Source organism: Macaca mulatta, chromosome 7 (genome assembly GCF_049350105.2).
Source record: "Macaca mulatta isolate MMU2019108-1 chromosome 7, T2T-MMU8v2.0, whole genome shotgun sequence".
NCBI classification, from domain to species: domain Eukaryota; kingdom Metazoa; phylum Chordata; class Mammalia; order Primates; family Cercopithecidae; genus Macaca; species Macaca mulatta.
The window spans coordinates 125627802-125652928 of NC_133412.1; the positions used below are offsets into that span (position 1 = coordinate 125627802).

At 36.6% G+C, this 25127-nt stretch overlaps 1 protein-coding gene across 2 annotated transcripts in view; it reads right to left on the reverse strand.

Annotated features, from left to right (window-relative positions):
- Positions 1–25127, reverse strand: part of TXNDC16 (thioredoxin domain containing 16) — a 113511-nt gene that overhangs the window by 58308 nt on the left and 30076 nt on the right. For both annotated transcript variants that reach the window (XM_015143696.3, XM_015143695.3), the window contains exons 8-12: positions 23099–23189; positions 19437–19587; positions 5328–5494; positions 4878–4938; positions 2844–2967 (exon numbers count right to left, since the gene is read on the reverse strand). In XM_015143696.3, coding sequence (XP_014999182.3) covers positions 2844–2967; positions 4878–4938; positions 5328–5494; positions 19437–19587; positions 23099–23189 — 594 coding nt within the window. The remainder of the gene's footprint in view (positions 1–2843; positions 2968–4877; positions 4939–5327; positions 5495–19436; positions 19588–23098; positions 23190–25127) is intronic.

The window sequence follows — 25127 nt, forward strand, 5'->3', positions numbered from 1 at the left end:
TCTAGGCCTTTACATTCACTCACTGACTTACCCAGAGCAACTTCCAGTCCTGTAAGCTCCATACATGGTATGTACCCTATACAAATGTACCATTTTTTATCTTTTATACCGTGTTTTTATTGTACCTCTTCTATGTTTACACAGGTTTAGATACATAAATATCTACCACTGTGTTACAGGTACCTACAGTATTCAGTACAGTAACATGCCTAGGTTTGTGGCCTAGGAGCAATAGGCTAGACCATACACCCTAGGTGTGTAATAGGCTACACCATGTACGTTTGTGTAAGTGAACTTTATGATGTATGCTCAATGAAATCACCTAATAATGCATTTCTCAGAAAGTATCCTCATTGTTAAGAGACACATGACCATACTATAAATTAAAATTCTAGATCTGGATTTCAACACAACCTCAGCCATTTTCTAACTGTACGACTCTAGTCAATCACATAACTCTCTGGGCCTCAATGTTCAACTCTTGTGAAGCATGAGAGTTGCACTATATAACTTTAAGGTACTTATAAGCACCAAATTCCATGACACTAAAAAATTACATTCTCAATACCAAAATTAGCAAAGACCTATTTTCTTATTTACCATATTTTTTCTTGTTATTCATATATTTTCATTTTCCTGTCAGTCTTCTCTGTTTCTTTTTCCTCCTTTCCCTCTTTTCTTATATTCTAATAAGCTACCATCACTTGTAAATTTAGTCACTCCTCAGCTCTACCTTCCACCTATTCATTAATAATATACACACTATTTTCAGTCTTTTTTTTTTTTTTTTTTTTTTTTGAGACAGGATCTCACTCTGTTGTCCAGGTTGGAGTGCACTGGCATGATCTCAGCTCACTGCAATCTCCATCTCCTGGGCTCAAGCGATCCTCCCACCTCAGCCTCCCAAGGAGCTGGGATTACAGGCACATACCACCATGCTTGGCTAATTTTTGTATTTTTTGTAGAGATAGGGTTTTGTCATGTTGCCCAGGCTGGAACACAGGCTTCTTTTCTTTTGCCCTTTTGTGGAACCAGTGTTTTTCATTCTGATTCCATTTTGCCGATTTCTCTGGGGTACACCTGTCTCTGATTTACATTCAAAGACGGTAATAAATTCTTTCCTAACCCTCATCTAGTTTTCCTTTGTAAACGGGAGTGATACAAAGGGAGGGGGAAGAATTATATATGGGCACAACACCATACAACATTCTGGGCCAATATGGATTACTGATAATAGGAAGTTAAGATGAAAAATAAACAAAAAAGGCAAAGCTGCAAAAGAAATACTAGAAACAGGCTGGAGGTTATTGAACGTTTCCAACACAAAGAAATGAAAAATGCTTGAAATGATGGATACGCTAATTATCCTGACCTGATCACTATACATTATATGTATTGAAACATCACTATGTACCTCACAAATATATACAATTATTATTGGTCAAATGAAAAAATAAAAATAAAAACCAGAAAGATAAGGCAGCATCAGAGGGTAAATAAGGCCATAGAGTCAGGAAACAATATAAAGGCTGTGGCCACAAAGAAATCTTCAAACAGGCGACTCCCACTGAAGACAGGAATCAAATAAACTGAGATTGCGGACAAGTCCTCTAACTCTGAAGGTTCAAATACACGAACCATTACAGGAATAAGCGAGGAAACAGACCAGAACACAGGTCTGCTTATGTAATGACAAGCCCACTGAGAACTCCAGAGAGGAACACAAGCAATTCTAACCCCTGCATATCGGAAAAGAAACCAGAGCTCCACTCAAACCAAGAAACTGGTCATTGTAACAGTGAAAGCTCTTATTAAATTTATAATATAGATTTTTATCACAATGTATGGAGCTCATGAAAATGATATGTAAATTGCTTCCTTCTTAGAGCTTATAATGGTACTATATAAAACACTCAAGTATTTACTATATGGTATACAAAAATGAACAAGACATAATCCTTGATTTAGAAATATTTATAGACTAGTGGAGAAGAGAAAAAATAAATGAATAATTACAGAAGAGGATTAACGTTATGAAAGATGTATCAGGAATAGTTATTTCACTATTGCCCAATTGTTGCTTTAAAAATATGAAATTTTAGGCCACTAGATTATTTTAGTGAAGTATTCTTGACTGTCATTAATAAATAAGATTTTATTTCAGGATGCTTGAGTTCTAGCCCAGGCCCCACCATCTGCCACTTGTGGGACTTTGGGCGGATCACTGAACTCAAGAAATGCAGACTCATTGCGTACAAAATGAAGGTGGTATCAGCTAACTCAGAGCATAACAATCGAAGTAAATAATATGTGGGAAAAAGCCTTAAAAACCATACAATACTTCATAAATGTAAGCAATAAATTTTTTTAAAAGCTGAAATAACTGTTTAAAAAAAGTGCTAAAATGTTACTGAAATTTACTCCTTATACCATTAACAACTGGATTTATTTACAAGTACAAATATAACAATATTTATTAGAACTCCATTTCCTAATAAAAATAGTAACAGTGAATTATCATGTTGTAGTTTCTAAGTAGAGTTTTTTAACACGGACTAGTCCAGAATGGCTGAAAGAACTGATATGAAAGATGAAGGCACAGATGTGGGAAGTTTGAAGCCTGATATGTAACAATAAATGCTAATACACTAAACAAAATATGGCATCCTTACATCTTTCAACAAATCAACTTGACAAAATGTGATTCAAAATAAATTCCGCCAGGTTTCTTTACAGAGTCTTAATCTGAATACATTCTTCGAGAAAGTTAATTCATTAGAAATTTCACTGACTTTATGGGTGCTAGGCAGGATAGGGAAGGGATGAGAATCATAACACATTACCTATATCTGGACCTTCCATGTCATCGTCTTCATCTTCTTGTATTTCCTCAATGTGCGTATTATGTTCCACATGAGATATTATTGAATCAACATCATGTAATACCAAAAATTCCACTGGAACTCCCTAGAAATACATTAATTTTTAAAAAATGAATATAGCGAAGTATTTTGGCATAAAAATGTTTTACTTGGACCAGGTGTGGTGGCTCACACCTGTAATCCCAGCACTTTGGGAGGTCAAGGTGGGTGGATCACCTGAGGTCAGGAGTTCGAGACCAGCCTGGCCAACATGGTGAAACCTCATCTCTACTAAAAATACAAAAATTAGCCAGGCGTGGTGGCACATGCCTGTAATCCCAGCTACTTGGGAGGCTGAAACAGGAAAATCGTCTGAACCCAGGAGGAGGTTCAGTGAGGCGAGATTGTGCCACTGCACTCCAGCCTGGGTGACAGGGTAAGACTCTGAAAAAAAACAAGTTTTACTTGTTTGACACTAAAATAAAACTAAGCCTTTGAACTTCAATTCTAAAACTTAGCAAAACGTAAAAGGAAAGGTAACTCCAAAATTACTATGAAAAGAAAAGCATCCAAAGCACACCTTCTATAAAGACAATGGCTACACTGAAAAAGGTGGCAAAAAAGGTGCTGAAAGCTTCACTTGCTTCTTGTCACAACCACATTATATTGAAGTCTGTAAAACATTTCACATATAACAGCAAGTTCTACCTCTTTATAAAATGGAAATATATATAATTTTACTGCAAATAGAGCAAATCAAAATTGATTATTCCAACATTCCACGGAAATATTCAAAACAATATTCATCTAAATTAATTCCACTAATAAGTTCAATTTCCTGTTTAGCTATAAACAACATTAAATTACTATGTGCTCCCAGTTATTTTAAGAATACCAAATTCTACTGAGATCAATATTACTTAATATTAAAAATATTACTTAAGATTTATTTTACTATTGCCCAAGTGTTACGCTTTTTAAAATATGAAATTTTAAGCCAAGAGATTATTTTAGCAAAGTATTCTTGACTGTAACTCTATATTGGAATAAAGCTATGAGCTCTAAGTATGTTTGTTCTTTGCTATCACATATCTTCATTTTTTAACATTATATTCAAAACAAGCAATTTTGATTTCTACAGAAATATAATAAACTTAAAAAGTAGAGGAATCAAAATTAAACTTAATTTGTTCCAAAGATTCACAGAAATTTTTGTAGTAAGAGTAAGCCTTTTAATTAAAGTATAACATTAACACAGAAAAGAACAAAAATTTTAAGTATAGAGTTTGAGGGATTTTTACAAAGTGGACATATTTGTATCACCACCACACAGATTAAGATACAGAACATCATCAGCACACCCAGTGGCCATCTTCTTGCTCTTCCTGTCATTAACATCCCCCAAAAGCAATCACTATTCTGTCTTTCATCACTGCTATGGTTTGAATTCTGTTTTATCTTGTTTATTTTTTTGAGACAGGGTCTCTCTCTCTCTGTCACCCAGGGTGGATGTGCAGTGGCACAATCACGGCTCACTGCAGTTTCAACCTCTGGGGCTCAAGTGATTCTCCCACCTCAGCCTCCTGAGTAACTGGGACTATAGGCATGCACGACCATACCCAGCCAATTTTTTGTAGAGATGGGGTCTCCCGATGTTGCCTAGGCTGGTCTTGCACTCCTGGGCTCAAGTGATCCACCTGCCTCAGCCTCCCAAAGTGCTAGATTATAGGCATGAGCCACCATGCCCAGCCCAATATTATTTTAAACAAAACGCAGGATATCTAGCATAATCCTGATTTTGTTTTATTTAAAAAATACATATAAATATGTGAACATAGGATAAAAACCAGACTGACACATGATAAAAGCATCAAAATGTTAATAGCAATCTTCTTTGAATAGGAGCAATTTATAATTTACAGATTTTTCTATAATAAAATATATTACTTTAAGACCACATATATTAGCTTTCTTTAAATAAACAGATATTGTAGAACAATACATAAAACAACTAACCTTTTCTGCTCTTTTGAAGACCACATTAGCATGCTGAGGAATGTTCACTTCCAAAGAGTCCCTTTTTCAAAATGGAAATAAATGTTTTATGTTGCTAATGTGAAGACTAATAGTCACCCAGGACGTCAGTAGAAAACATAACTATATTCTTATACTAAAAATTATGAAAAAATATTACAATTTAGTGACTGAAAAATTTTACACATAAATATAGACCAGATTTTCTAGTCTCCATCTTAATCTCCATCTTCATTTATAACAAGGTTTTAAGTTCTAAGTTTTCATCAACCATAAATGAATGTACAGATTTTAGCACAGCAACTAGTTCTAACTATATTGGAATCCATTAAAGATTTGAGTTTACTTATAAGTGATTAAATTATCAAATTTTAAAACATGGAAACTATTAGTGTTTTGCTAAACATAATAAATATTTGATGTTTAAGATACCTTAACAAGAGCAGAACTCCTGCTTTTCCCAGAAGACGCCAAGCAACCCATTCTGCAGTTCTTCTATCAGCTTCATAAGTAGCCTGTTGGCTAACAATAAAAACCAGTGGCAAGCCTAGCTGGAGATGAACAGTTGAAACTTGTTGAGGATCTTCAGCAACTTCAGTCTTCATTTAAAAAAAAAAGAAAAAGAAAAAAAGTGATAATAATATTCCAACATTTGGATTCAAATTCTCCTAATTCTTATTAATAAAGTCACAACTAAAAAAAGTCTGTAAAATAATCCAACACTAACAGAAATGATCTCCTAATTTCCTGAATTTAATGCTCCCAATATACCTATATAGTTTTGTTTGTTTGTTTTTTGAGACAGAATCTTGCTCTCTCATCAGGCTGGAGTGCAATGGCACAATCACAGCGCATTGTAGCCTTAGCCTTCTGGGCTCAAACAATCCTCCCACTTCAGCCTCCCGAGTAGCTGGGACCACAGATGTACACCACCGTGCCTAGTTTTTTTTTTTTTTTTTTTTTTTTTTTAATTTTTTGTAGAGACAAGGTCTCCCTATGTTGCCCAGGCTGGTCTTGAACTCCTGGGCTCAAGTGATCCTCCCGCCTTGGCCTTCCAAAGTGATGGGATTACAGGCATGAGCCATCATGTCTAGACCTCTATAAGTTTAGGCATTATAAAACTAATAGATTTCATAAGAAGTTAAACCAAAAATTATAATCATAAAGAATAAACATATTACAAACAAAAACAATCAATAAAACTGTGGGACTAATTGATAAATATTTCAAGGGAAACAGAACAGATAACTAAGGAATAAACTTTTTCATATAAGAATTTAACATATAATGACATATTACAAAACAATGAGGAATATCTGAGTTAAAGCAGCAAATTAAATACACACATCTAATTTCACTCCCTTCAGAACTCCCAGGAAAACTACAGCAGTGGGATTTTTAAAAGAGATAAACACACATATGTCAAGAATGGAAGAGAAGAAATGGTAGCACAATTTTAGACGTCAGAATAATAACTGACTTAGGAGATCCTACAAGGCAAAACCCTAAGTCATCAGAGGGAAAACTGCATTTTAACTACAGGATCCTAAAATTGCTCAGGAACTGTCGGTGTCAGGCATATCTGGACCTGGGAAGGAAATATTGGAAGGGAAGTGGCAGGAAGGCTCTAAAATAAGGAGGAATGTGTCAAAGCTTTTGAGAGGTAGTTAGATCCCTAGATTCCCCTCCCCAACTCTATGAGCTTAAACAACTGTCACTTCCCCACACCAGCAGAAATCTAGGAACAGCTGACAGTGTGGACACCATGCTGAAATCAGGGAGATTAAGTAACCAAATGTTGAGACGTTCACCTCACCCCAGCTCTCTTTCCACTCAGTTCCCAGAATGCCAGCAGCCAGGCCTTTGTCCTCAATTGGAATTTGTATCCTTTTTGGGGGACTGAGTAACCCCCAAAAGCCTAAAGATACTGACATTGGGATTCGCCAAAAAGCAGGCCAGGCCCAATTACTCTATGGAGCTCTAGGCTCGGCCTTGCTCACCATTTCAGTCTGCTTACTGCCTAAGAGACGTGGACTTCTGCCACTGCTACCTGCACCTTCTCCACCTTCCACCATAGATGTCTCCCAGACGAGACTCAACCACACTCCTTGAATTCTCACACAGAGAATGTGTGAGAATCTGGAACAGTGTTGCCTGCCTCTGCCCCTCCTCCACTCTCCTCTCTTGCTGCCACCCAGCACAGCTGGCTTCAGGGTCCATCTTAGCACTGCTTGGCATTCCCAGGACATTTGAACTAGGCAGGGAGATGGGGTGTCATGTGGCCAGGTGGCCAGAAGGCACTGGGAAATCCCATGGGATGGTCTGTGAAGATCAGACATGTATCAGTCATGGGGCAGAAATGTCGAATACAGCTTACAATGGTGCCACCTTCTCACCATTCCACCTTCCCAACCCTCCTCGGCCCAGTCAGCCAAAGAGGGTCAGTACTATTTTGGCCACATCTCTCAAGTCTCCCCCAACCCCAACTGCCTTGAAGTCTCTGCTCTTTGTCAGAGACTTGCAAAGACTGATGTTTTTGTTCTATTTTCTCATCATTCCATTGTGATAGTAAGAAACTAAGAAGATTAATGAAAAGGTCAGGCACAATGGCCCATGCCTGTAATCCCAGCACGCTGGGAGGCCAAGACGGAAGACCACTTGAGCTCAGGAGTTCAAGACCAGCCTGGGCTACAAAGCGTGACGCTGTCTCTATTTTTTTTAAAGAAAAAATTAAATAAAAATTTAAAAAGAAGATTAATGAAGAAATAAGATGTGAACACATCACTGTTACATATGTATACATACATATTTAAAAGTCACCAAATCCCACCAATGTTAGAATTTCCAATCAGCTTTTAGTTTCAAATTCTAAATTGTGAATAGACATCCAAGGATTAACAAACACCTGAGGAAAGCCTCCAACATGAAAGACAGAAACTAGAACACATAGAAAAATAAATAACATAGAGAAAATACAGACTATATGGGAAGAAGAAAGGTTCAGAAACCACCATAGACAACCTCAAGGAGATGGGAAGAAACTGGATCCATAAAGAAATGAAAAATAAAGTTAAATAAATCTCCCAGAAAGCACAACAGAAATAGATGGAAGACAGAGAAAAAAAGGTAATAAAATTGAAGGACTAGTTCAAGAGGTCTAATATTTAAATAATGCAAGTCACAGAAGAAGAGAAGGGAGAAAATAGAAGAAATCATCACTAAAATAAACACAAAATTTTCCCACAACTGAAGGACACGAGTTGTCAGATTGAAAGAGCCCACTGAATAACCAATAGAGTGGATAAAAGCAGATACAAAGGAAGTTCTCCCAAACTTTCTAATAATTGAACCTTTTTTTTTTTTAGATAGAGTCTCGTTCTCTCACCCAGGCTGGAGTGCAGTGACAGGGTCTCAGCTCACTGTAACCTCTGTCTCCCAGGCTCAAGCAATCCTCCCATCTCAGCCTCCACCAAGTAGCTGGGACTACAGGCATGTATCACCACGCCCAGCTAATTTTTATATATTTTGTAGAGATGGGGTTTTGCCCGGGCTGGTCTCGAACTCCTGGACTCAGTCAATCCACCCACCTTGGCCTCTCAAAGTGATTCCTATCACCAGGGCATAGGAATCTTGGGAGCTATCTTAGAAGTCTGTCTACCATAGGTAAGTATAGATATGTAGATAGATAGATATATCTATAGAGATATATATATAGAGAGAGAGAGAGAGTACTCAATAACTTGAGTTATTAAGTACTCTTAAGTTATTTTGTCTACCATAAGTAGTCCTGTTCCCTGAACTTTGTGTAGCATAGGTAGACAAAATGCTAAGATGGCCCCCAAGATTCCTACCCCCTAGTGAACAAATCTTGTATAATCCCCTCCCCTGAGTGTCAGTAGGACCAGTGGGTAGCCATTCCTTTGGTTAGGTGACATTACATAGGAGTCTGTTGTAGCACACTCAAGTAAGATTCTCCCACTGGCTTTGAAGGAGCAAGCTGCAATGTTGTGAGAGGGCCATGTGGCAAGGGCTTGAGATTAGCCTGTAGGAAATGAGAACAACCCCTGTCCAACAGCCAGCAAGAAAACAGGAACCTGGGTCTTACAACCACAAGCAACCAATTTCTGCCAAAAACCTAGATGAGGGGAATACCCTGAAGGAGTAAAAATGACTGTTTGTTTTTCCTTGTGTATTCGGAGAACTATTAGTAATTCAGTGTTATAAAGCAAAAAGGAGGAAGAGTCAGCAAGGCTAGAAATCTGGCAAGGGGCCAGATCATTGAAAGCCACAAATATCCTGCCAAGAAAATGGGGTTTTATTGTGTAAGTAAAGTGAAGCCATTTACGAATTGCATGAAGTTATGATCACATTTTAAAATATCACTCTGTCAGCTTTCAAATGAGATTTCAGATGTAAAATTACATGCAGGAAGATGTAGGAATTAAGAATGTTTTCCCAGATGTCTGCCATCAATGAATGGAAAGTAAGATAACCAAAATAATAGAGAAAGAACCAGTGGTGGTAAAGGACAATACCTTAATGTCACATGTGTTAGTGCTTAAGGAGGGATACATCCAATTAACAGTTAGATATATGGGTGGGAGCTCCAAATAAATATGTGACCTGAAAATTCAGATTTGAGAATCCATGTAGTTAATACCACAGAAACAAATGAGATCACTTGAGGGGTGTGCTTTGAGCAACTATCACTGTGTAGCAAAGTACCCTAAAACCTGGTACCTTAAAATGTCAAGAATCATTTCTTTTGCTCAAATATGTGTAAGCTAATCTCTGCTTCATGTGGCATCAGTAGGCTATTTCAACTGGAGGGAAGATTCTACTTTACAGATGGCTCATACACATGGCTAACAAGCTGTTGCTGACTATCAGGAGCTCAGCCAGGGCTGTGGTCTAAGGGCCTTGATTCTCCTCTTCGTGGGCTTCTCCTCAGGCTGCTTAGTCTAACAATAAGATGGGGGTTTTCAAGAATGAGCAAATAAAGAGAGCAAGGCAGAAGCACATGACATTTTGTGAAATATAGCCATTAATGATATATGAAGTCATATATCATCACCTTAGCCTCATTCTGTTGGTCAAGGCAGTTACAAAAGCCCAACCAGGTTCAGGTAGAGGAGTCACAGACTCCACCATTCCACAGGCACAGGGATAGGGTGACATGATAAGGGGAGCTTATGGGATGGGAGGTACTGTTGGACTTCATGAGTCTTGGAGAAAGGAGGGAACCTATTCTGCATGTGGGAGGGATTACTGCAGCTGTAGTCTGCCCCCTGGCTACAACAACTCATATCCCTTCCATGTATAAAATACACACCTCTCTCCAAGCCTCCTAAAGCCTCATCCCATCAAGCTTTGATTGAGATCTGTGCAAAATGTAATACATCATCTACATTTAGTTCCAGGTACAGGTAAGTCCTTTGCATACAGCTCCTGGAAAACTATTCCTCTCAATCTGAAGACCTGTGAACTAAAGAGACAGATCAGCTGGGCACGGTGGCTCAAGCCTGTAATCCCAGCATTTTGGGAGGCCAAGGTGGGCAGATTACGAGGTCAGGAGATCAAGACCATCCTGGCTAACATGGTGAAACCCAGTCTCTACTGAAAATACAAAAAAATTAGCTGGGCGTGGTAGCAGGCACCTGTAGTCCCAGCTACTCAGGAGGCTGAGGCAGGAGAATGGCGTGAATGAAGCCAGGAGGCAGAGCCTGCAGTGAGCCAAGATTGCGCTGCTGCACTCCAGCCTAGGTGACAGAGAGAAACTCTGTCTCCAAAAAAAAAAAGAGACAGATCATTTTCCTCAATACATACACAACAGACAATGATGGGACAGGCATAGTATAACCACTATATACACTCCTAGTTGAAGCAGGGAAAAATGGAGGCACACGATAGTCACTGGTCTATAACAACTCTGAGGTTTGTTCAGGCATATGTTGCCAGTTCCTTGACTAGGGCTCAGTCCTGTTCCCTGAACTTGAGACTCTTGGTTACAAAGTCTGGGCCTTGGTCTGCCCTCCAACTCGTCATTTTTTTAAAACAAAACAAAACAAAAAACAAAAAAAGGAGCCTGTGATTGCAGCTGAGTAGATTTCTTAGCCTTTTCCTGCCCCTAAAAATTTGGAGGTATAAAGTACATATATCATTTTGTGCTATTTCTGTGTCTTACCATACAAGTTGGTATAATTCTTTTAAAATCTTGTGAGTTTCCTAATTATGAATTTTTTTTTTTGAGACAGAGTCTCACTCTGTTGCCCGGCTGCAGTACAGTGGCACGATTATAGCTCACTACAGCCTTGACTTCCCCAGGTTCAGGGGATCCTTCCACCACCTCAGCCTCCCAAGTAGCTGGGAATACAGGTGCACATCATCATACCCAGCTAATTTTTTATGTTTTTGTAGAGATGGGGTCTTCCTATTTTGCTCAGGCTGGTCTCAAACTCCTGGCCTCAAGTGATCCACTCACCTCAGCCTCCCAAAGTGCTGGGATTATACGCGGGAGCCACTGCACCCGGCCTAACTATGAAGTTATAATCCATTCCATTTGACAAAAAACAAAATCACAAACATCCTTGATAGGCAGAGAAAGTCACAGGGTAGAAGTATAAAAATTATAACTAAATAAAATATGTAATATAAATAGAAATTAGTGTTAGATATAAAAGTGACAGAAACACTCCTGCATTGGGGTGCAACTACCAATATTTTTCTACAATTCATGTATTACTATCAAATAACTAAAATTACTTAAAAATTAACTTTCAAAAATGATATAATCAGGATTATAGAAGACTATGATGAACAATTATATGCCAATAAATTTGATAACTTACAAGAAATAAATTCTTAGAAACATATAACCTACCAAGACTGAATCATTAAGAAACAGAAAATCTGAACAGATCTAGAACTAGTAAGAAAATTAAATCAGTAATCAAAAACCTCCCAAAAAAGAAAAGTCCAGGACCAGATGCCTTCACTGGAAAATCCAACTAAACATTTAAAGAATTAATGCCAATCCTTCTTAACTTCTTCCAAAAATTTGAAGAGGTGAGAATATTTCCAAACTCATTTTATGAGGCCAGCATTACCCTAATACTAAAGTCAAAGATACTTCTAGAAAAGGAAACTACAGAGCAGTATGAGCAATATCCCTAATGAACATTAAGGCAAAAATCCTCATCAAAAACTACCAAACTGGGCCAGGAGCGGTGGCTCATGCCTGTAATCCCAGCACTTTGGGAGGCTGAGGCTGGTGGATTGCCTGAGCTCAGGAGTTCAAGACCAGCTGGGCAACACGGTGAAACCCCATCTCTACTAAAATACAAATAGTTAGCCAGGGCATGGCAGCGTGTGCCTGTAATCCCAGCTACTCAGGAGGCTAAGACAGGAGAATAACTTGAACCCGGGAGGCAGAGGTTGCAGTGAGCCGAGATTGCACCACTGCACTCCAGCCTACGTGACAGAGCAAGACTCTGTCTCAAAATAAGAAAAAAAAAAGAAAACCTACCAAACTGAAGTCAGCAGCACATTAAAAGGATCACTCATCATGAGCAAGTGGGATTTATGCTTGCGATGCCAGGATGGTTTGACATAGAGAAACTAATTAATGTAATACTGTATACCAAATTGACAGAACAAAGGACAAAAATCACATGGTCATTTCAATTGATGCAGGAAAAGCATTTGAAAATATTCAACACCATTTCATGATAAAAACTCTCAAAAAACTAGGAATAGAAAGAAATTACTTCAAGATATTAAAGATCATAAATGAAAAGCCCAGCCAATATCATATTCAATGGTAAAAAAAACTGAGAACTTTCCCTCTAAGACCATGAACAAGTCAAGGATACCCACTCTTGACACTTTTATTCAATGTAGAACTAAAAGTCCTAGCCACAGCAACTAGGTAAGGAAAACAAATAAATGCGTCAAAATTGGAAAAGAAGAAGTAAAATTATCTCTGTTCACAGGTAACAGGATCTTATATGTGGGAAACCCTAAAGATCACACACACACACACACACACACACACACACACACACACTCTCACGCACACGCCAGAAAACCATGAGAACCATTTTGCAGGATAGAAAATCAGCACACAAAAATCAGTTGCATTTCTATACACTAATAATGAACAATCCAAAAAGAAAATTAAGAAAATAATCCCATTTACAATAGCATTGAAAAAGAATAAAATACTTTGGAATAAATTTTCAAAAGGAGGCAAAATATCTTTATACTGAAAACTACAAAACATTGCTGAAAGAAAATTTAAAAGACATAAATAAATGGAAAGACATTGTGTGTTCATAGATTAGAAGACTTAATAATATTATTAAAATGTCTATACTACCCAAAGCAATCTACAGATTCAATGCAATCCCTATTAAACTCCCAACAGTACTTTTTGCAGAAATAGAAAAAAAAATCCTAACAGTCATATGGAATCTCAAGGGATTTCAAATAGCCCAGACAATATTGAGACGGAAGTACAATGCTAGAGGCCTCACACTTTCTGATTTCAAAATATATTACAAAGCTACAGTAATCAAAATAGCCTAGTACTGGCATAAAAACAGACACATAGACCAATGGAACAAAACAGAGAGCCCAGAAATAAACCTCGTATATATGGTCAAATGATCTTTGACAAGGATGTCAAAATCACTCAGTAAAGAAAGGACAGTCTCTCTTCAATAGACGGTGTTGGGAAAACTGGGTATCCACATGCAAAAGAATGAAAATGGACCTTTATCTTACACCATATACAAAAATTAACTCATAATGGATTAAATACTTAAATAAGACCTGAAAGTAAAACTCCTAAAAGAAAACATAGGGGGAAAAGTTTTATGACATTGAAATAGGCAACGATTTCTTGGATATGACAACAAAAGCACAAACCACAAAAGCAAAAATAGACAAACTGAAACTTCTAACAGAGTAAAAAGACAACTGAAAGAATGAGAGAAAAGGTCTGCAAACCATATATGAGATAAAGAGTTAATATACAGAACACTTAGAGAACTCCCGCAATTCAACAACAAAACAAATAACTCAATTTTTTAAATGGGCAAAAGACTTGAATAAGCATTTTTCCAAAGAAGATATACAAATGGCCAAGCATATGAAATAATGCTCAACATCACTAATCATCAGGAGAATAAAACTTGAAACTACAATGAGGTATCATCTCATACCCTTTAGAATGGCCACTATCAAAAAAAAAAAAAAAGAAAAGAAAGAAGAAAAGAATGACAAATGTTGGTGAAGATATGAAGAACTGAACCCTTGTGCACTGTTGGTGAGACTGTAAAACGGTACAGACACTATGAAAACAGTACAGTCATCCCTGGGTATCCATAAGGAATCAGTTTCTGTATGCCCCTTAAATACCAAAACCTACAAATGTTCAAGTCCTTTATATAAACTGTCATAGTATTTGCATGTAACCTACACACTCTATCCTGTATATCTTAAAATCATCTCTAGATTATTTATAACATCAAATACAATGTAAATGCTATGTAAATAGTTGTTATACCATAATTTAATTTTGAATTATTTTATTGTTTTATTTTTATTTTGTATTGGGTTTTAATTATTTTTTTATCTGCAGTTAGTTTAATCCAAGGATGCAGAATCCACAGATACAGAGGGCTGAGTATATGGAGGTTCTTCAAAAATTAAAAATGAAACTACCATTTGATGTAGCAATCCCACTTATGGGTATATTTCCAAAAGAATGAGAAACAAGATCTCAGAGAACACCCATGTCCACTGCAGCATTACTCACCGTAGCCAAGAGGTGGAAGCAACCTAAATGTCTATCAATGGATGAATGGATAAATAAAATGTGATATATACATCCAATGGAATATTATTCAGCCTTAAAAAAGAATAAAATCCTAACATACACTACAACATGGATGAACCGTGAGGACATTATTCTAAGTCAAATAAGCCAACTGCAAAAACAAATATGGCATAACTCAGTGTATATGTGGTATCTAAAGTAATCAAACTCATACAAATGGAAAGTAGACTGGTGGTGTCAAGGACTGGGGTCAGGTAGAGGGGAGATGTGAAGTTGTGTGTTCAATGAGTATAGTTTCAGTCATGCAATATTAAAAAGTTCCAGAGATCTGCTGTACAACAACGTACATCAGCTAATACTGTATTACACACTTTAACACTGTTATGAGGGTAATCTTATATGGTTTTTACAACAATGAAAAAAAGGCTCTAAAACAACCATGTTAGGAAACACTATGCTGTACAATATTGCACACTGCCACACAAGTTTTCTAGAAATACGAGCTAAATGAATAAATCATAACAGCATCTTTCTAATTTCCTACATAAAAGAGTAGGTTTAATTTAATCCAAGTGTCTTGAATCTGTCTGAGACAGACAGCTAGATGAACAAACAAAAATAACGTAAAAATTTCAGAAATTATTATTAAAAATGTATACACTTACCGATCTTTTAACATTTTATCAGATATTTACACTTGAGAATTCTTCTTGGAATTCAGATAAAAGCTTTCTTCTATCTACAAATATAAGCTGAATCTATCATGGAGAAAATCATCAGCATTCTAAAATGTCCTTGGTATTTGCCAACAGGACAATAATTGAACCATTTTCCCATCTGTGCTCACTGTTGGGAACCTTAATAATACATCTAAAACAACTCCGTATCTGGCAGAATCTTACTTAACCTATTTAAGATTGAAATTCACTTAAAAATTCTACGCTCAAGATTTATTTTCAGTTTGACATGATCAAAATGACATACCTCCCATCATGAATATAAGACATAGTTGTGTTATATATCTACAATTAGGTGTCCAAGTACCCTGGTTTACCTAAAAGAAAAAAAAGCAATAAACACACACACAAAAGCAATCTGCATCTATTTTCATATGCTTAGAAGTGAACTAATAATACATATAATTGCAATGATCAGATACAATGCAGTTTACAAAAAAGCCTGAATCCTACTTTCCATTTTTATTAGTTTATAAAAAGACTTTGTAAACATACCAAATTATTTCAGATCCTGAACCCAGAAACCCAGGCTAATTTGCAAAGCATCTTACTAAACACACAAACCCCAACCATGATTAAACCCTAAGGGCTTGTATATAGAATAATGTCTAAGATAAGGGGCGGGGGGAGGTAGGGAAATGAGCTTCAGTGGTACTATGAGAGAATAAGAATAAAGCAAGAAACATGAATTCAAAGTCAACTATGAAGTCAGCTACTATACTAACAAGAACCTGTAAGAAGTCAACAAATTTAGGTATGAACTTTCGGGACCTCTCTATCTCATTCCAGTTAACTATACCATCAAAGGATATAACCCAGTTAGAACAAATTTTGGTCTAAGAGGTGTTTCCTATAAAAGGGTTTGGCGTTACTCAGTTTTTTTAACCTCAAATGTATTATTTAAGAACAAAAAACAACCTCAAACACTGATATGGTCAAATGTTTAAAGTACTAAAACATAAAAGTGACCAAACCAGCTGAGGATTCTAACATCTTCCTAATTCCGCTGGGGTAAGACCTTAGCCACCCTCCAATAGTCTCAAGGAATCTTTCGAGGCTTTGTCTCCTTCTCTGTACTCTGCATTCATTTTCTCTGTTCTGGTCTATGAAAGTCCACGAATCTGTGCTTCTAGGCCTCACTCTGCCAGGTATTTCTAGGCTGACATCAAGGTTTGAGTTCTCAGCTTAGCTTTCCAATTAGGCACTGATCTTCAGTTCAGCCTTTCACATCTTTCTTGGCTTCATGCTACTGGTCATTCCTACCTATTTCAGTGTCTACCAGGGCTTCTGGAGCCTCTGCCTGAATCTTATATCCCAGTTCCCTAGTTGTCTAGGAAAAAAAAGTTCAAACAAATAAAACGCTTATGTTATTCTGTGAAAGTGTTGAAGCAAACCCTACTTCAGACTTTGACAATTTAATATTCCTTTTAGGTGAACAGCAGTTAGAACAGGGTCACCTGCATGGCACAATTCTAGGTAGTACCATTCACATTGTATTTTATAAAATGTGTATTTCAAGGGACTGTTGTTCCTACAGAATGCAATATAAATGATGCCCTAAATTTTTTGCCATGTTATGCTTTCAGGTAAAACCACACTTAATTTAAGTCAATAAAAAGTTTCCAAAGTTTTGGTTTTTTAATTTCAAAAGTAATGCTACATAATTCCTAGTAAGCATCATAAAGTGAAATAAGATCAGAGAATCTTCCTCCTTATTATCTATCTACAAAAACAAAAAAGTTTTGAAATACAGCCAAAAAAAAAAAAAAAAATTCATGAGCAGAAACTTTAGGAAAGGGCACAACTTCAAGCCAGAACGTTGTAGCAAAATAAAAACAGATTTTTAGTAAAGCTAGGTATGAGTCCTAATCTTACCCCCAATGCTGAAAGACAAAATCCTGAGAATTCATAATAATACTCCACTAGTCCAAGAGAAGGAAGTGAACCTGGAGGGAAATAGTGAAGAACCATACAGTGAACTGTCCTTTCTCTTTATGTCTGCTCTATGCTAGGATGGAAGCTTAAAAGACAGACAGACCTTTAAATCGCTTTCTTAAAAAAAAAAAAAAAAGCTTGTAGTCAAAATCCAACCACAGAAAAAAGTCACTTAAAGAACTAAGGAATGGCCAGGCATGGTGGCTCATGCATGTAATCCCAGCACTTTGGGAAGTTGAGGCGGGCAGATCACAAGGTCAGGAGATCGAGACCATCCTGGCTAACATGGTAAAACCCCGTCTCTACTAAAAAATACAAAAAAAATTAGCCAGGTGTGGTGGCGAGTGCCTGTAGTCCCAGCTACTCCGGAGGCTGAGGCAGGAGAATGGTGTGAACCCAGGAGGTGGAGCTTGAAGTGAGCCAAGATCGCGCCACTGTACTCTAGCCTGGGCAACAGAGTGAGACTCCGTCTCAAAAAAATAAGAACTAAGGAATAAAGCCCATAAAACTGTGGTGGCGAGCTCTGAATCTATTTAAGTGCAGAAGCAATGCTTTTTAGGAAGAGGGTATTATGGTTACAAAACAGAATATACTGAATATAAATATCATAGACCTTGATAATGTTCAAAGAACAAAACAAACACAAATCAGAAGGGCAAGGGAGCTGAGATGGAAATAAACATATGAGGCTAATTTTCTCATCTTTCACAGGTAGGAAAAAGTCAATACTATCTAAAATGGAAACAAAGTTTTAAAATATAATGATTTCAATTTCTTAATGTCTTTCATAACCATTTTAAACACTTGAGACAATATTCCTTAAAGAGCCCTCTACTGATGAAAAACACTTATCAAAAGTTCCATAATCCCTCTAGTTTCACATCAATTTCATTTTCTTCTATTGAACTCAAGATTAGACATCTTACTATAAAGTAGTACACACGATATGACATGTCCATTAATCCATTAATTCCCCTATCTCTATGCATCCATATGGGTGCAAAGATGACAGGTGTGGGGGTCATCTAAAGTTAACTTCTGAGTGAAGGGATTAAGTGACTTCTTAAAACTTTTCCTTCATACTTGGCTGTAATGTTTGGATTACCTATAATACACATGCATCATTTTTATATTTTAAAAAAGACATACTGAATGAGATCTACTGAAGATTTTACATATGCTCAGCACAACCCTTCAACTTTTCAGAGAGAACAGTTTGCTGATCACCATCACCTAGTGTCTCTACAACATTCTTTCAGGCTAATGGTAAGGAAACTGGAGCACCAGAAATCCTAGGTTCTAATATCTACCAATTTTTAAAATAGTGATCAAAGCATTCATAAAAGAGGTCTTGGCCAGGCGCGGTGGTTCACACCTGTAATCCCAGCACTTTGGGAGGCTGAGGCGGGTAGATCACAAGGTCAGGAGATCAAGACCATCGTGGCTAACAAGGTTAAACCCCATCTCTACTAAAAACACAAAAAATTAGCCGGGTGTGGCAACATGTGGCTGTAGTCCCAGCTACTCAGGAGGCTGAGGCAGGAGGATGGCGTGAACCTGGGAGGCCGAGCTTGCAGTGAACCAAGATTGTGCCACTGCACTCCAGCCTGGGCAACAGAGTGAGACTCTGTCTCAAAAAAAAAAAAAAAAAAGAGGTCTTTTCTTAACCATGATGTGTGGTCTTTGTGATCTGCGAGTGCTCACCAACACCCAGAGTTCATTATTACTACCACAGAATATTTTCACTTACACAATGCTCTATTTGGGTTTCAATGCAATAATATATGAAGGTATTAAAATGTCATTTAATGGATAGTCTATTTTCTATTCTGCCTTTAATAAGGAATTATTCCTAAATCCCTCAAAATGAGAAAAAGAAAGGAAAAGATATAACTGTCATTCATCTAGTAAAACATGCATCTGTAAATCAAAACTTAATAAATTTTATGTATGTTAAAATAAGATACATACCTTTTGCAATTATACAGGCAGTAGAAAGCAAATAAAAATATAAAATAAGACACATACCAACAGAGGTGCTTTCATTGTCTTAATAAACAGGTGAATGTTCAGTGTAGTCAACGGCTGTTCCATTAGTGTTCTTCTACATTGCTGGGTCAAGTCTAAGACTAGTTTACAATGAAAAAAGTAGAGATGTGCATATTCCACATCCTCAGAGCTATAAATTAAAAATTAATTAACTTAATGAGGTTCAATATGTGATCCTTCTATCATCCAAAAAGATGTAACAATAAATTTTGTCTTAAGTCTCATGCTTTTGAATTATTATTTTAGTAAAAGTCTGAAAGAGTATAAAATTAAATGAACTTGGCAAAAAAGAAGATATAGGATATTAAAGAAAATTAACCTTAATATCTGAACAAACCATGTGAGTTGTATAAAGTTTTTTTTCTGAACTCTTTAATATGGTAGTTTCTAAATTATAATAGGTTACAGGCAAGACTATAATCTTTCTTCCATAAAAGGCTGTCACCTTGCGGACAATGAGATTATCTTCAAATATAGTTGCTTTTCTAGAGCTATGCTAAATGGAGCTTTGTAACGCAAATTTTCTAAATTTAATTTAAACCCGAAGCTGTTTTGAATAAACTTCAGCCAAAACAGTTTAAAATAGAAACCATGTGACAGTTTGTGGGAGTTTGTGAGTTTGTATCTGAAATATTACAAAACTCAGCAAATATGGCTTATAATTTGAGCTTTGGCATTCCCTTCAGTATGAGAATTCAAAGATAAACTTATAGTGGAGATAAGGTTTGCCAAAATTAAAATAGCATTTTAGAAATATCCATATGGCATTAGTAGGGTTTGGCAAAATACTACAAAAATTTATTTTTAAAATGCTATTTTAATTCTTGAGACATATTTAAACTGAGCTGACAAGGTTCACTGATGTCAAATTTAATTGCCAAGTAATTTCTAATCAATTCAATGATTAAAGAAATAGTCACTCAAAGATTTACTTAATCCCTACTATGGGTGAGGCCCTGTGCTAAATACAACAGATAAAGGTAAATAAGACAATTACATCCTTGAAGGAGAGACAGTTAGTCAAACAATTAAAATGTAGTTTGTAAGTGCTATAATATGCAAAAATACTACAAGGAACAAGGAAATATTTCTTTCTGCTTCAAACCAGGAAGGAGAAGGAAGGGGAAGAAAAGGGAGATTATTGCAGAGCTTAAAAAACAAAAAGGGAGAGAATGACCCCTCCAATAAGATAGGACAAATGAGCATTTCAAACAAAACCTAAGATGCAATGAAAGCATATAACTTGTTGAGGAGATTCCTGAATAGTCACATACTGCTGAAAGGAAAGTGTTGAGTGCAGGAGGTCCTAGTTAAGGCTGGACTCTGTATCACAGCCTCTGAAACAACAGAATAATGTTGGAAAATTATTTTATCAGGGATCATTTGCTTGCAGATAATGGAAAACAAAAACAGTGAAACTTATTTGAAGTTTATAAGAGAATCTCACAGAATGTAAGGAAAATTCAAATAATTGGATGAGAGAAAAGTTAGAGAATAAATGTAGAGACCTGAACAGGAAGAGTTCAGGGACCTTCGTTTGCCATTAACATTTTTCAGCTCTCAATTCAATCTGGGAAGACATCTTTCTGTTTTACTTACAAGAGGGCAAAACATTCCTGTGAGCAGAACAGCTACCCTGCTGTACAATCCAGCTTTTCCATGTCCAATTCGAAGTTCCTGGGAGAGAGGATCTCTCATCTCTCTCATTTGCTCAAGTAAGCCAATGGATTCGCTGGCCCTAGGTCAGGTGCCCACCTCTGATTTAATGGATTGTAACATTTATGGGGCATGGGTAATATCCTTCTTGGCCCACAGATTTTTTAGGAAGGGAATACAGGGAAGTAGCAGAAAGTACTGGAGCCTATGGCATGCTCTCTCTTTTACTATCTATCATAAATGCTTTTAACAAATAATTTCAAACACACTCAGATCCAATATGATACAGCAAGTAATATACTAGTCTTAACTGATGTTATAACGCCAGAAGCTAGAATAGTGTCTACACCACATAGAAAGCATTCAATAAATATTTGGTGAATGAAAGAATTAACAAGTGAAAGAAAGAATGTATTCACCTCACTCCTGGTGAGGAGATAATCCAAATAGCCAACTACTTTATCCAGAAGTCATATCACAGCACCACTATATTCAGAATCTATAGTCTCTCCCTGTCACCTCAGGTCCAGGGATGACTCATCACCATCTTGTTACCCATGAAGAAATGATAATCCAAACTTCCCCAATATATCATATACTCAAAGCAAATGAAAAACAGGATAAGAAGATAACTGTGCATTTTTAAATTCCCATTTAAAAAACAGGAAAAGCAAAAAAACTTACACAACAATACCATGCCTTAGTCTTAGATCAGAATATATATACATATTCTGTGTGTATATATATACACTATATATATATACGTGTATATATATGTACATATATACACACACATATACTATATATATATGTATAGTATAACTTAACAGGATGTGTAAGGTAAATAATAGGACCTATATCTTGCCAATAAATAACCACCTCTTTATGTTTTAATAACACTATTATTTGCAATTATTCATTAACTAAAAAATATAGAGGCTGGTAACATGAGAGAATACAAACAACTAACCCCCAGAGAAATGGTGGGGCTAGCATGCAATCACTGTGGTATGGAGAATAACAAGGCTTCCCCTATTCCAGGATGGGAAATCAGCAGTACAGACAAACAGTGAGCATGCATCCATTTTATTTAACTCATTAAAGAGAGAACCAGCAGAATGAGACAGGTCAATAAGGAGAGACTAATGGAAAAAGGAATGCTGGTCAATGTCATACAGAGCAATAAAAATATAACTTCTCTTTGTAGAAACTTTCTTCTCTCCCTACTCCCCTTCCCTCAAAAGTCATTTCACCTTATCAGTTTGCTATGCACTAGCCTCTAAATGTAGAGCTATAAAACATCTGGGCTTTAAACATTTGTGTGTGGCATATCATATAGCTGCTGTTTCCTGAGAGGTCAGCAGGAGGGCTCATTAAAAACTCTTGGATGGCATTAAAAGGTCATACAATCACCATTTTGCCCTGTTTTGGATTAATTTTCCTGAAGAGCATTTTGAAGTCAAACAAAAAAGAAAGAAAACTTTAACCCTAGGTTGCCCAGCCAAAAAGTGTGGAAAATAGGCTTCTACCTAAAATTGTAAACTAGACAAGAAAAATAAACATTCAAACGTTCTGTTCAAAAACTGTACCTAAATACATTTAAGATTATTATGACAAAGTAACTTACAAAAGTCTCACAAAGAATTTCTGAAGCTTCATTTTGAAAGCTGTTATTTTACCCCCCCATCTGATCACCACAGGAGATCCATTCCTAAGATATCCCACTTGGCCACTCACATCTCGTAGCTTATCCACACTGCCTTCGTTACCTTAGTCTAACATCATTTCTGTATATTTTAAGACTGTATTACAGCAGATGATAGTAATAAAGAGGATTTCAGGTTTCATTTATATTTTCACATCTGCTATGATTCCTTTATCTAAGCCCATGCTGTGGGAGTATAATGGAAATGCTAAGTAATGTGAAATAAGTGAACAAGAAAAAAAAAAACCTTTAAATTTTGACATATGCTTTTTATACATACCCAAGACTTTCCAAAAGGGAAATTTCTGTGGTTAAGACAAATTGGTATGTAGTCCCATACACAAAAGCAGCTTCCATGACTGCTCTGTGCTCTGAAGAAGAGATAAAGGGAGTTGGAAGACACGAAAAATTAGTTTGTGTGACTCTATGTAAACTTCTATTCTGAATATTATCCTACCCTCCTTTATGTTCTACTATATTTAAAGAAAAATCCTTCACAGGGATACTAGTTGGGAAAATGCAGGCAGTTAAAAGAAGTTATAAAAAGTCTATTCTATTCAAGGTAAGAGAAGAATTCAGAGGGAGTAGAAAATGAGTTTTACTTGAGAATATAATATACAACAAACTTGTGGTGGTTTCTTTCTAGTAGTAGGGAAGAGAATATGAACGCACCATACAATTTTCATGTTCGGTTTTATTTGTGTATGTGTCTGTGTATATTATTTCTGGGTTAGTTTTTTTAATCAAACTTACACTGAAAGAAAACAATAATTTTACAAGGCATATTAAGAAAAATGACCACTTCCCCACCCTCTACTGCATTTCCAATTGCCAAGGGACAAGCCCTTTCAACTCTTATTTCTTCTTCTCTTATTTCTTTTATCTCAACTCTTTATTTCATACATATATGTGTATGTGTATCATATATAACTTAATGTATATAATAAGAGTTTTAGTATTATCTGTTGACTTCCTACTGTGGAAGATGACAAATCATCTCTCTTTCCTGAAACTTAGCTCCACAAATGTAAATACGTCCCATCCCAACTCTCCCAATATAGTTCTAACTTTTATTAGATCAATATCTAGTATTTACTTTGTTGACACAGTAAATACTATTTACAGACGAGCCATATGGTACAGAATGGCCACTTTCCCTTTTTGAGCAACTTCTTCACTATAGTTATAACTATCTTTTTAAAAATTTTGTTTAAGTTTTTTCCTAATTTCTTCCTAAACTCTTCCACAATTTTCTAACTCTCTCAATACTTCAAATATATCAAGTATACTACCAAATCCATCTTCTTGTAAACATTTCTACGGAGCCTTCTGATTTGCTCCAAGATGGACTCTTGCTACCTGGCCTGCTGCACAACTGCCATCCTTAGGATTCTCTTACTCCCTCTCTTGTGTTGGGTCCTTTTGCCTGTTTTCCAATATCGTCTTCTTTATTGCTCCCTTGTGCCATTATCTAACACCTTCCTACAAGAGGACATATGGAATAGATAACTTTTGCAGTCCTGCACATCTGAAAGTGTCTTAATTTTATTTTCACAATTAGCTATAGTCGGCTGGGTACAGAATTCTAGGGTCTAGTCATTTCCCCTGAGAATTCTGAAAACACTGCTCCATTTCCTTCCATTTCTAGTGCAGCAATTTAAGAAGTTCAATGCCATTCTGATTCTCAATCCTTGAACTGCAAACTCTTCTTTCCCCTCTGGAAGATTTTAGAATAGTCTTTTAATCTAATATTCTAAAATTTCAAAATAGGATGTTTTAGTGTGGCTCTGTGGTAATCCACTATGCTGGGACTCAATAGGTCCATTCCATCTGGAAGCTCAAACCTTCAGTTCCGGAAATTTTCTTGAATTATTTCTTTGATGATTCCTCCTTTTCATGTTTTATTTTCCTTTTTCTCCTCATTGTCATTTCCAGACAATTATCTTCCCATCCCTCACACATTCTCCTAGCACTTGAATTGCGTATCATCAGATTATTCCACTCACCACCCCACCTTGGAGTCACCCAAAACACCTCAGCCAGGATCACTCCCCATCATTCCATGAAGAATTTAGCTTCTATCACAATGTCACTCTCTCTAGTACTACCCCTGTCTTAATCCTTGGGAATTTTATTATTATCCACGTAGATGATCCTTTCAAAATCCCACTCTCTCAGGCCTTGGCCTTCTTTATCACAGTCATCTTTCTTCAATCATATCTTAACCACTAACTCTACACCTTGCAATTACCAATTACTGCAATCCCCTCTTTAATTTCCATATCTAGCCTCCTCCCCCACACAAACAC